Consider the following 12,537-nt stretch of genomic DNA (forward strand, 5'->3'; position numbering starts at 1 on the left):
TGTTTGGGGGTTCAAAGTAATTTTCTAGTAAAAAAAAAATATTTTTTCATGTAAACAAAAAGGCACAGAAAAGGCTTGGTTTTCAAGTGGTTAGAAGAGTGGGTGATGTGTGGATAAGATTGAGTATAAAATGCCGGAACTGTTCAAACACCCCCCTAATGACCCCTTTTTGAAAAGTAGACACCCAAAGCTTTTTTCTGAGAGGCATGGTGAGTCCATGGAGTATTTTATATTTTGCCACAAGTTTCGGGAAAATTATTATTTTTTTTTTTGTTGTTGTTTTTTACAGAAAGTTGTCACTAAATGATATATTGCTCATGCATGCCATGGGAATATGTGAAATGACACCCCAAAATACATTCTTTTGCTTCTCCTGAGTACAGGGATACCACATGTGTGAGACTTTTTGGGAGCCTAGCTGTGTACGCGCCCCCGAAAACCAATCCACATCTTCAGGTTTTCTAATGGCGTAAATTGCTGATTTTACCCCTGACTACCTGTCACAGTTTCAGAGGCCCTGAAATTTCAAGATGGCACAAAACCCCCCCAAATGACCCCATTTTGCAAAGTAGACACTCCAAGCTACTGGCTGAGAAGTATGGTGAGTCCATGGAATAGTTTATATTTTGCCACAAGTTTCGAGGAAAAAAAATTTTTTTATTTTTTTTTATTTTTTTACACAAAGTTGTCAGTAAATGATATATTGCTCACACAGGCCATGGGTATATGTGAAATGACACCCCAAAATACATTCTGCTGCTTCTCCTGAGTACAATGATACCCCATGTGTGAGACTTTTTGCCAGTCTAGCCGCGTACAGGACCCGGAAAACCAATGCGCACCTTTAGGCTTTCTAAGGGCGTAAATTGTTGATCTCACTCCTTACTACCTATCACAGTTTTGAAGTCCATAAAAAGCCAAGATTGCACAAACCCCCCCCCAAATGACCCCATTTTGCAAAGTAGACACTCCAATCTATTTGCTGAGAGGCATGGTGAGTATTTTGCAGCTCTAATTTTTTTTGGAAAATGAAGAAAAAACAGGAAAATGCATTTTTTTTCCTCTTTTTTCAATTTCCAAAACTTTGTGACAAAAAGTGAGATCTGCAAAACACTCAACATGCCTCTCTGCAAATAGCTCAGGGTGTCTACTTTCCGAAAAGGGGTCATTTGGGGGGGGGGGGGTTGTGCTGTCTTGGCATTTCATGGCCTCCAAAACTGTGATAGGTAGTCAGGAGTGAAATCAACAATTTACGCCCTTGGAAAGCCTGAAGGCGATGATTGGTTTTCGGGGTCCTGTACTCGGCTAGACTGCAAAAAAGTCTCACACATGGGGTATCCCTATACTCAGGAGAAGCAGCAGAATGTATTTTGGGGTGTCAGTTCACATATACCCATGGCATGTGTGAGCAATATATCATTTACTGACAACTTTGTGTAAAAAAAAAAAAAAAAATATATATATATATATTTCCCGGAACTTGTGGCAAAATATAAAATATTCCATGGACTCACCATGCCTCTCAGCAAATAGCTTGGGGTGTCTACTTTCCAAAATGGGGTCATTTGGGGGGGTTTTGTGCTATCTTGGAATTTTAGGGCCTCCGAAACTGTGATAGGTAGTCAGGAGTGAAATCAACAATTTACGCCCTTGGAAAGCCTGAAAGTGGGGACTGGTTTTCGGGGACCTGTACTCGGCTAGACTGCAAAAAAGTCTCACACATGGGGTATCCCTGTACTCAGGAGAAGCAGCAGAATGTATTTTGGGGTGTCATTTCACATATACCCATGGCATGTGTGAGCAATATTTCATTTACTGACAACTTTGTGAAAAAAAAAAAAAAAATATATATATATATTTCCCGGAACTTGTGGCAAAATATAAAATATTCCATGGACTCACCATGCCTCTCAGCAAATAGCTTGGGGTGTCTACTTTCCAAAATGGGGTCATTTGGGGGGGTTTTGTGCTATCTTGGAATTTTAGGGCCTCCGAAACTGATAGGTAGTCAGGAGTGAAATCAACAATTTACGCCCTTGGAAAGCCTGACAGCGGGGACTGGTTTTCGGGGACCTGTACTCGGCTAGACTGCAAAAAAGTCTCACACATGGGGTATCCCTGTACTCAGGAGAAGCAGCAGAATGTATTTTGGGGTGTCATTTCACATATACCCATGGCATGTGTGAGCAATATTTCATTTACTGACAACTTTGTGAAAAAAAAAAAAAATATATATATATATATATATATGTATTTCCCGGAACTTGTGGCAGAATATAAAATATTCCATGGACTCACCATGCCTCTCAGCAAATAGCTTGGGGTGTCTACTTTTCAAAATGGGGTCATTTGGGGGGGGTTTGTGCTATCTTGGAATTTTAGGGCCTCCGAAACTGTGACAGGTAGTGCAGAGGTGACATGCACAATTTACGCCATTAGAAAACCTGGGAGTGTTGATTGGTTTTCGCGGTCCTGTACACAGCTAGGCTCCCAAAAAGTCTCACACATGGGGCATCCCCATACTCAGGAGAAGTGGCAGAATGTATTTTGGGGTGTAATTCCACATATACCCATGTCATGTGTGAGAATTTTATCTTTTAGTGACAACGTTGTGTAAAAAAAAAAAATAAAAAAAAAAAATAGTAATATTCCCAAAACTTGTGGTAAAATATAAAATATTCCATGGACTCACCATGCCTCTTAGCAAACAGCTTGGGGTGTCTACTTTCCAAAATGGGGTCATTTGGGGGGGTTTTGTGGTATCTTGACATTTCAGGGCCTCCTAAACCGTTAGAGGTAGTGAGAAAATGCAATGAAAAATGTACGCCCTTTGAAATTCTGATGGTGGGGATTTGTTTTTGTGGTCCCGTACACAGCTAGGCTCCCAAAAAGTCCCACATATGTGGTATCCCTGTACTCAGGAGAAGCAGCAGAATATATTTTGGGGTGTAATTACACATATACCCATGGCATGTGTGAGCAATATATCATTTCAATGACAACTTTGTGTAAAAAAAAAAAAAATTTTAGTCATTTTTCAAACACCTGTGACAAAAAAATGAAATATTCAATGAGCTCAACATGCCTCTCAGAACATTCCTTAGGATGTCTACTTTCCAAAAAGTGGTAGTTTGGGGGGGTTTTGTACTGCCCTGCCATTTTAGCACTTCATGAAATGAGATAGGCAGTCAAAAATTAAAGCTGCGTAAATTTCTGTATTTACACCATAGTTTGTAGACGCTATAACTTTTGCGCAAACCAATAAAAATACGCTCATTGAATTTTTTTTTGTCAAAGACATGTAGCTAAATATATTTTGGCCAAAAAAAAATACATAAATTGAGTATATTGGATATTTTTTAAAAGACAAAGTTGAAAATGTCATTTTTTTGCAAAATTTTCGCTCTTTTTTTATTAATATCGCAAAAAATAAAAAGCGCAGAGGTGATCAAATACCACCAAAAGAAAGCTCTGTTTGTGGGAAAAAAAGGACGTAAATTTCGTTTAGGTACCACATTGCATGACCGCACAATTGTCAGTTAAAGTCGCGCAGTGCCGAGTCGTAAAATACCCCCTGGTCGGAATGGGGGTAAAATCTTCCGGGGCTTAAGTGGTTAAGAAGTTAAACTGCCCTAATTTACAGACGGAAGTTCATGCCTTTGATCTAGAAGAACGAAATGATACATTGTAAAACATTGTTTTTATAGTTCTCTCCCAGCCCCAGCAATGGTGATGAACATTTTGCTAGAGGCTTTTTTTTTTTTGCTTTTTTTTGATAGCTAAGGTGTCCTTTTATGAAACGGAGATGAGCAGTGATTCTGCTGATCGCAGCTCATTTCCGATCTTTATTGGTTTATGAAACCGAGATGATCGGGGGAGAACATGTTCTCCGCTGATCATCTCTACACATAGAGAATCTTTCATTGACAGACGCAGAAATGGCCAGGTTATGAAGCTGCGATCTCCACACTTCACTGGTGATCTGGGTCAGAATTCACACTCCCAGATTCACCAGCCTGGAGGTGGAGAAATCGGGGAGAGAAGACAGAATCGGGGGAGAACTGAGGGGGGAAAAGAATATTATCGACTTCCTTCTTCCTCGTTCAGACCCCCCAACACAGTAATCATGTCCCCTTGCCATATTTTTATATATATATATATATATATATATATATATATATATATATATATATATATATATATATATATATATATATATATATATATATATATATATATATATATATTTTTTTTTTTTTTTCGTGTGTGTGTGTGTATATATATATATATATATATATATATATATATATATATATATATATATATATATATATATATATATATAAAATGTATGTGTGTGTGTGTATGCCGTATATATGTAAATTTAAGTAGGGGGACTAATTATTTTATTAATATTAGTGGGGGTCGAACGCACATGTACTCAGCAGTGATAATCTATCACTGCTTTTTAAACGGTTTCTTGTACTGTAATCTCTTTGTCTCATGAGATTACAGGTGGCCTATTAACGGCCGTTCTCGAAGGAAAAACTTCTCCTCTGATCACCCTGTGAGAACTGAAGTTCACCGCTTCATAAAAAGGGTGTCAGAGGTGATAATTTTCCCCGGAGAACTGCCGAGAAGTGAACGGTGAAAAAAATTCAGTTTCATAAATGGACACCTAAGAGTGAGCAGAGAACAGCTGTGCTCTGCATGAATTGAGGAAATGCAGTTTTAAGATCGTGAGGGTGGGTGAATCGAGATCGTGTTTTTTTTAACGATTAATCGTGCAGCTCATGACCTTACTGTACGTTTAAATGCCTACATTGAGGCCACCCTCCTCAACTTCCTACAGTTGGAAAGAAAGGAAGAGACGATCGGTTGCTATGTTCTTCTGCAGTTTGAATGTTACCATTGCTCTTCTCCGTTGAATAAGGCAGTATGTGATCATAAATACATACTGAATATCAGTAAATTAATGAAGGGTCAATCGTTTACTTTTGACAGAAAAGCTTTCAAAGTGGAACTAAACCCATCGAGTTAACTATTTCCCAAAACAGTCACTGTACTTTCAAGGCATGCTGTAAAAAACTGTCACAGTTGCTTGTGCTCTCAACTGAACTCTCAAGCCATCAAATAGCTGTTTTTAACTGCTCACGCGCAGCTCTTATAACTGCAGATCATACAGACTCAGAGGCTAAAATTGCAGCCTGCTTGGAGGGTTTCGTTCCGCTTTAAGCATGCTATTTTCATCTTTAAAAAAATGTTCTGGATTTTTTTTTTCCGCCATTTTGCTTTAAAAAACGTATTGACTTTTTTTTTATTTTTTTTTTTTAAAGCAAAGAGTGACTTCTGGCAATGGGTTGCACATGAGCATTGAAGAAAGGAAGCAGCAGATCACAGTAAGAGAAGAGGCCTGGAAGTCGAAAGGATTAGGTGCTGCCAATGACTCAACTCAGTTCACTGTTGCTGGGCGCATGGTTAAAAAAGGTTTGTGTCCCGAGTGCGTTGCTGTCTGTTTTCTGTCAATTTGGGTGTGTATGGTCTGCAGTTGCAGGCTATGCTTTTTAAGCCAACACATTAAATTTGCAGTTGTATAAATACACAGATCAGCCATAACATTATAACCACTGACAGGTAAAGTGAATAACATTGAATATCTTGTTACAATGGTATCTGAAAGTGGGGCAGGAAGTGAACATGATGCCCCCAAAGTTGATATGTTGAAAGGAACAAAAATTGGCAAGTGTAAGGATATGAGCATTTTGACCAGGTCAAAGTTATAATTGTTAGCCGACGGAGTCAGAGCAACTCCAAAACTGCGGCACTTGTGGGGTGTTCCCCGTCTGCGGCGGTCAAGAACCACCAAAAGTGGTCCAAGGAAAGAAAACCAGTGACCAGTTCATGGGCAGACAAGGCTCATTGATGCACATGAGGAACGAGGGCTTGCCCATGTAGTCTGATCCATTAGAAAAGCTACTGTAGCTCAAGTTGCTCACAAAGGTAATGCTGGTTCCAATAGAAAGGTAAGGGAGAACTTTAAAGTCTTCATCCAAAAGGAACAAGAGCATTTCTCTTTCGTTCATTGATGGACAAAGCTCCTGATTCTTCTTAACCATTGGGTTATACTGCCCCCTACAGGAGTAGGACACTAGGCAGGAAGAAGCTTGACTACGCCTATGGGCAGTCCCAGGGGGTCTACACCCACTCTCAGCTGTAGGCACTTAGTTTTTTTGCCTAGTTTCAGGAGTAAGGACCTAGTTGCTTGCTGTGATCTCTGGTCCTGGCAATTTTTTTCTTTTTAAATTGAATTTTTTCCTATCTTTGTTTTGTTTCTCTGAGAATCTGCAATCAATTGCCGGCCTGGGCGACGGACTGGATAATCTAGATCCAGAGCCCCCCCCCCCCCCGTCTGGTTGGCCATGACATAGCCCCACTGGACAGGGGCTGGCCTGCGAGTTAACCCCCCCCCCCCCACCCTTGGTGAGGTTATGAGCTGGCTTTTGCCACATGCTCTCAAGGGGGGCTTGTTGGAGTTGCTGCTGACTGAGTGTTTCCTGGTGCACAACGGGGGGTTGAGCAGGGTTCCCTGCCATCCTGACTAGGGAAGGGATGTCCTCTGGGCTCCCTGCGGTGGCTGTTTGGCTGGGGAAGTGAATGGTTTAGCACCCGCAGGTCTGCGTCTCACGTGGCCGGATCCGGCCAAAAATTTAGGCTACAGCTTTGCGGCCTACTGGTCGGAAACTGTGGGGCGGCCCCTGTGAGGATGGCTGAAGCCACTGTCTCCCATTTGGGTATCCACCCTTCCTCCACTGCCCCTGCGTGGTCGGCTTCGCTGGGGCTCGCGGCTGGGCGCCCATAAAAATTTAGGCCGCAGCTTGCGGCCTACTAGGCTATGCAGCCGAGTCGGGTGCCTCTGTGGGGAGGGGCGGCCCCGTGAGTTTGGCTGAAGCCCCCACTCTTCCTTTGGGCATCTGCCATACTGGGATCCGTGCACTTGCAGGTGGGCCTCCACAAAAATGTAGGCCTTGGTTAGCGGCCTGCTTGGCCATGGGGTCAGATTGGCCCATCCCTTGGAAGAGGTTGCGCTGTGGGGGCGGTTAATTTTTTGAGGACCGCTTTGCCGCTCTTATTGGGTGGGGCCCGTTTTTAGCACTGCGGAACCATCAGGGTACCCTGCCTGCGCGTCCACCTCAACCCGGGTGGCCCCTTTTTAGGGGGCTATTTTACTATTATGCGGACCTCTATGGAGGGGCTCGGAGGGTGACCCCCCCTTGTCCCCTTTTTGTGGGGTCCAGTAGGTGGCCCATTGGTGGACCCTCGGTCGGCGTCCCCTTTGTGGGATCGCGGTCAGCGGCCCTCCTGATTGTTACATCAGATCCTGAAATTGTTTCATCCACCGTGAACGTGAGTCACCGTGCTGGGTCTACGTCCATGCCCCCTGAGTGCTCAGATAGCGGGGATGATTCCTCTGCTCCTTTTAGCCTTATGTGAAAAGGCGCTGGTGGATGCATTGTTTGTGTCGGTGCCTAAAATTAAAAAAATGGAGGTTGCGGCTAATGCTGCGTCGGAGACGCCGGTCCCTTTCTGCACCCACTGACCTACCAAAGCGGTGAGGGTGTTCCCCTTTCTACTTACTTTGACAACATTGTCACAAAACAGTGAGGTTGTCTAAAACGCAGTGGTTCCTAAGTGTTTTTGCCTTGCAGTTATTCTTATGAGCGTTAACTGCTTAAAAGGTGGACAGTCCCACCTGAAGCGGACTCGTCGGTTTCCAGGTTGAATAAAACTACCTTTATTCTGGTTGATTAGCCCCGGCCTTTACAGATCCAGCTGATAGGAGGACGGAGGCTCTGGCCTATCATATGTTCGCCGTAGCTGCTTCGGCACTTGGGCCAGTATCTACTATTGCCCTAGTGTCACAAAACTCTGACTGAGTGGGCTAAACTTTTACGCCGGAACCTGGAGGGGAAACTGCCTCCCCCGTCTTGCAGATCAGTTGATCCAGGGGCTACAGTTTCTGTGATGCTTTTTTGGATGTGGCTCACTTGATTTCAAGGTTGTCTTGTATCAGCAGTGGTCCTTCGGCGTATTATCTGGCTGAAAGACTGGTCTGCGGACCAGACTTCTAAGAAGGCCTTATCTGATCTCCCCCTTGTATGGGATCGGCTGTTTGTATCTTCCTTGGATGACATTGTTGAGGGTCTCACGGGGGTGGGGGGGGGGAGAGGAGCCCCATTGAAGACGTGGACCAATCTGGGCTCATGAGAGGTTTTTTCATCCCTCAGGGTCTCAAGGCCAGGGATCAAAAGTCAAGGCCTCTACTGGAGGTTTAAAGAGGACCTGGTTGGGTAAGCCATGAGCAGACTCCTCCAGACCCGCGGACAAGGCTGGCTCTGCATGAAGGGGCGCCCTCACCCATATCTGGGGTGGGGGGGAACATCTTTGCTGGTTTCCGGATCCATGGACCTCCCTGGTACAGGACGAGTGGGTCAGCAAAGTTATTCACTCAGGCTACAAGATCAAGTTCGGTCTCATCCTCCAGAAAGGTTCTCTTTGGGGCAGTGCAAGACTTGTTACTTTAAGGGGTGATTGTTTCGGTCCCAACTTCTGAACTTTTTCAGGGGGTTTTTACTCAAACCTCTTTACAGTGCCCGGGAAGGAAGGCAAGGTACGTCCATTTCTGGACCTCATGGCTCTAAACTGCTTTGTGTGGTTACTGAAGTCCTGCATGAAGTCCATTTGCACGGTAGTGGCTTTCCTACATCAGGGGGTTTTCTTCTCGCTTCTTTTGACATCAAGGACACCTACCAGCACATTCTAATATGTGCCGGTCACCAGTGCTTCCTCCGTTTTGCCGTGGATTTCACAAAAGTGTTGGCCCTGATGCTGCCATTGTTTGAGTCAGCGGGGGATCGCGGTACTGGGGTACCTGGGTGATCTTCTGCGAGTGGAGTCTCCGACTGCTCTGATGGACATCTGGAGATTACTCTGCGAACTCTGCAGGAGTTCGGTTGGATTCTGATCCTTCAGAAGTCTGCTGTGCTTCTGTCCTCAAAAACTTGACTATCTGGGTCTGACTCTGGACTCGGCCTCAGCCAGAGTGTTTCTTCCTCTGGAAGAACTCCAGACATTGCAGGAGACAATTCAGCTTCTGTTGTTCAGCAGTCATCCCTCCGGGGTGCTGGGCCTGATGGTGTCCACCTTCGAGGCGGTCTGTTTGCACAGTTCCACACAATATCTCTGCAAAAGAGATTCTGGTGAAATGGGACAAGGATCCACGGTCTCTAGAGGTGGCTTCGTTCTCTGGTGCTTCGACAGGGCAAATCCTTTTCCCCATGTGCTGGACGGTTGTCGCCACGGATGCCAGCCTGTCCGGGTGGGGAGGCATACTCGGCAGAGATGTGCTCCGAAGATCTGTGGCAGAGTCCAGACTGTCGATTAATGTACTGGATCTCCGAAAGATCAGACTTGTCTGGCTCATTGGACAATTTGTCTTCAGGGGTGTCCGATACAAATTAATTCAGACAAGGCCACTGCCGTGGTCTAGGTCAATTACCAAGGGGGCACAAGAAGGGTCCTGGCGGCTCGGTAAGTGGCCCGCATTCTAAAGTGGCAGCCGATTCGTTCCAGTCCTCTCAAACTCCTGCCACGACTCCTGTGCCTGATCGAGGCAAAAAGGATTTTGCTCATTCTAGTGGCTCCAGGCTGGCCTTACCAGTCTTGATACATCAATCTGGTACGGCTGGTCGCCAATGCTCCTTTGGTACTTCTCTCAGGGAGGATCTGCTGTCCAATCTTCCATACTGCTTACAGTCGCTGTCTTTTGACAGCTTGGCTGTTGAACGCCAGGTGCTGAAGGGTAGAGGTTTGTCCGAGTTGGATTCCTACACCGTTGAAAGCTAAGAAATCTACTTCTAGGAAAATCTACCGTTGTATGTGGAAGATGTACATTCCGTGGTGTGTCTCTTGTGGTTCATCCTCGCTCCTTCTCAGTGGATCGGATCTTAACCTTCCTTCAACGGGGGGTTGAACAGCAATTGGCCCTGAGTACCATCAAGGGCCAGGGTTTGGCTTTGGCGTTTTTTTTTATTTTTTGCAACGGGCTTTGGCCACACACTCCCTGGCGCGTACCTTTCTTCAGGGTGTTCGACATTTGATTCCTTCAGTGCGGGCTCCGTTGCCGCCCTGGGATCTTAATTTAGTTTTTTTCAGCTCTACAGAAGCCTCCCTTTGGAAATATTAGAAAGCTCTTCCTGCTTTCGCTGTCCTAGAAGGTGGCCTTTTTTGGTGGCTTTCACCTCTGCACGCAGGATGTCGGAACTGGCGGCGTTATCCTGTCATTCACCTTATGGTGATTCACAAGGATAAGGTGGTGCTTCCCCTCTGTCCGTCATTCCTTCTTATGGTGGTCTCTGACTTTCATTTGACTAAAGACATTGTGTTTTCTTCCCTGTGTCCTAGGCCAATACATCCCAAGGACATTGCCTTGCATGCCTTGAATGTGTACCTGGCAGCTACGGAGTCTTTTAGGAAGTCAGACACTCTATTGTGCTCACGGACGGACTTCACAAGGGTTGTCTGCTTCCTCTGCAACCATTTCCAGATGGATCAGATAGATGGCGGTTCAAGCCTATTCCATCAAGGGTCAGGTTCCTCCTTGCCCTGTCAAGGCGCACTCTATTAATGCGCCTAGTGCCTCCTGGGCTTTCCGTCATCATGCGTCAGTTTTTTGTAAAGTGGTTGTGTTGGCACCTGCGAATGCTTCTTTTGGCGGCAAGGTTTTGCTTTGCTGCTGTTTAGAGAACCTGGTCCTCTTTGAGGGTGTATTTTTCAGGTGAGTTCCAGTTTATGGTAGAGCTCTGTTACCTGATTGGCTATGGTTAGCCTTGGGATTTTCTTTCTGATGTTTTCCCACCCCTCATGTTTAACACTGCTTAGGGACGTCCCAATGGTTAAGAAGAATCCGGAGCTGTCTCGGTCAGTGAACGAAAAAGAAAATGGGATTTTTGACTTGCTGTAAAATCCATTTCTCTGATGTTCATTGATGGACACAGCACCCACCCCTTTGTGGCGTTGGATTTCTTCTGACACTGCTTGTAACAAAACTGGGTGCCTATACCTGGAAGTGGGTGTATAGACCCTGGGACTGCCCAAAGGGGTAGTCAAGCTTTTTCCTGTCTTATGTCCTTCTGTAGGGGGCAGTATAACTCAATGGTTAGGAAGAATCGGGAGCTGTGTCCATCAATGAACATCAGAGAAGTGGATTTTACAGTAAGTCAAAAATCCCATTATTCAGGCATAAACCGGAGACAAAACGCCAGTGACCTACTATCACGGACTAGAACGCCAACATGATGGTTATTCGATCAGATAAATTACATCGATCTTTATTATAAAAATTTAAAATAGTGTTGAAAAGATATACACCACTGCCAGACCACCTTGAGGCTATTTAATCAATATCTGTAAATGCATATATATATATATATATATATATATATTAGGGATAGACCGACATGGTTTTTTCAGGGTCGATACCGATATTTTGGTCACAATGTATCGGTATCGGCCGATATTTTGTACATTTAAAGTTTTGAAAAATAAAGACAATTTTTGACACAAATCTGTTACTGAACATGTTACATTTTTGTTTAATGCTTAATGGCTGGCTTGCTGGCACCCTGTAGTGGGTGGCTGGCTGGCTGGCACCCTGCGGTGGCTGGCAACCTGCGGTGGCTGGCTGGCACCCTGTCTGTGGTTGGCTGGCTGGTACAGGGGCTGTGGGTGGCTGGCTGTCACCAGGCTGCTGTGGGTGGATGTATGGCTGTGATACACTCCCGCAAGACTAGTCCCGACTCCAGACGAGGCTGTCCAAGGCGAGGGAGGCGGCCTAAGAAGGCAGAATGACGTCACAAAAATATTAGCAATATCGGCCAGTTCCGGGGCTGATACCGATATGTCGGGGAAAGTGCATATAGGATTACAACAGATATACGTGATGAGCTGCTGTCTGTATGGTCAACGTTTCACCAATTATTGGGCTTCCCTAAGGATCCAGACAAGTAGAAAACAGATTACTGGTAATCATGGATAGCCCAACATGCACCCACATTTTCTCTGGACGGGCCTAGGGGCACCACAGGCAAGGACACGCACACACACTCACACTGAGAGCAAGAACGAAGATGGTCAATCTGCCGGTTATCATGGTAATTATTAAAAAAAAAACATAATAACCGTCGGTTTGACCATCTCTGTTCTTGAGGTCATTTAGTGTGTTGGGGGGGGGGGGGGTACTTGTCTTTGTTGCCCCTATAGCCACCCAGAGAAACTGTGGGTGCATGGTCGGCTGTTCATGATTACTGGTAATCTATTTTCTTCTTGTCTTGGTCCTGGAGAAGCCCAATAATTGGTAAAACGTCTACCATACAGACAGCAGCTCATCACGTATATCCTCTGCTGGAATCCTATTCATCTGGATAGCTATACATGTTTGTATTCACCATTTACAGATGATATTTAAATATCCCCCAGGTG

General features: G+C 44.9%; 1 protein-coding gene across 2 annotated transcripts in view; it reads left to right on the forward strand.

Annotated features, from left to right (window-relative positions):
* The window catches only part of SVIL (supervillin), a 314,402-nt gene that overhangs the window by 218,585 nt on the left and 83,280 nt on the right, over positions 1-12,537 (forward strand). For both annotated transcript variants that reach the window (XM_082259451.1, XM_082259450.1), the window contains one exon: positions 5,337-5,487. In XM_082259451.1, the coding sequence (XP_082115577.1) occupies positions 5,337-5,487 (151 nt within the window). The remainder of the gene's footprint in view (positions 1-5,336; positions 5,488-12,537) is intronic.

The sequence above is a fragment of the Pelophylax lessonae genome, assembly GCF_965119305.1.
Source record: "Pelophylax lessonae genome assembly, chromosome: 5".
Lineage (NCBI taxonomy): Eukaryota > Metazoa > Chordata > Amphibia > Anura > Ranidae > Pelophylax > Pelophylax lessonae.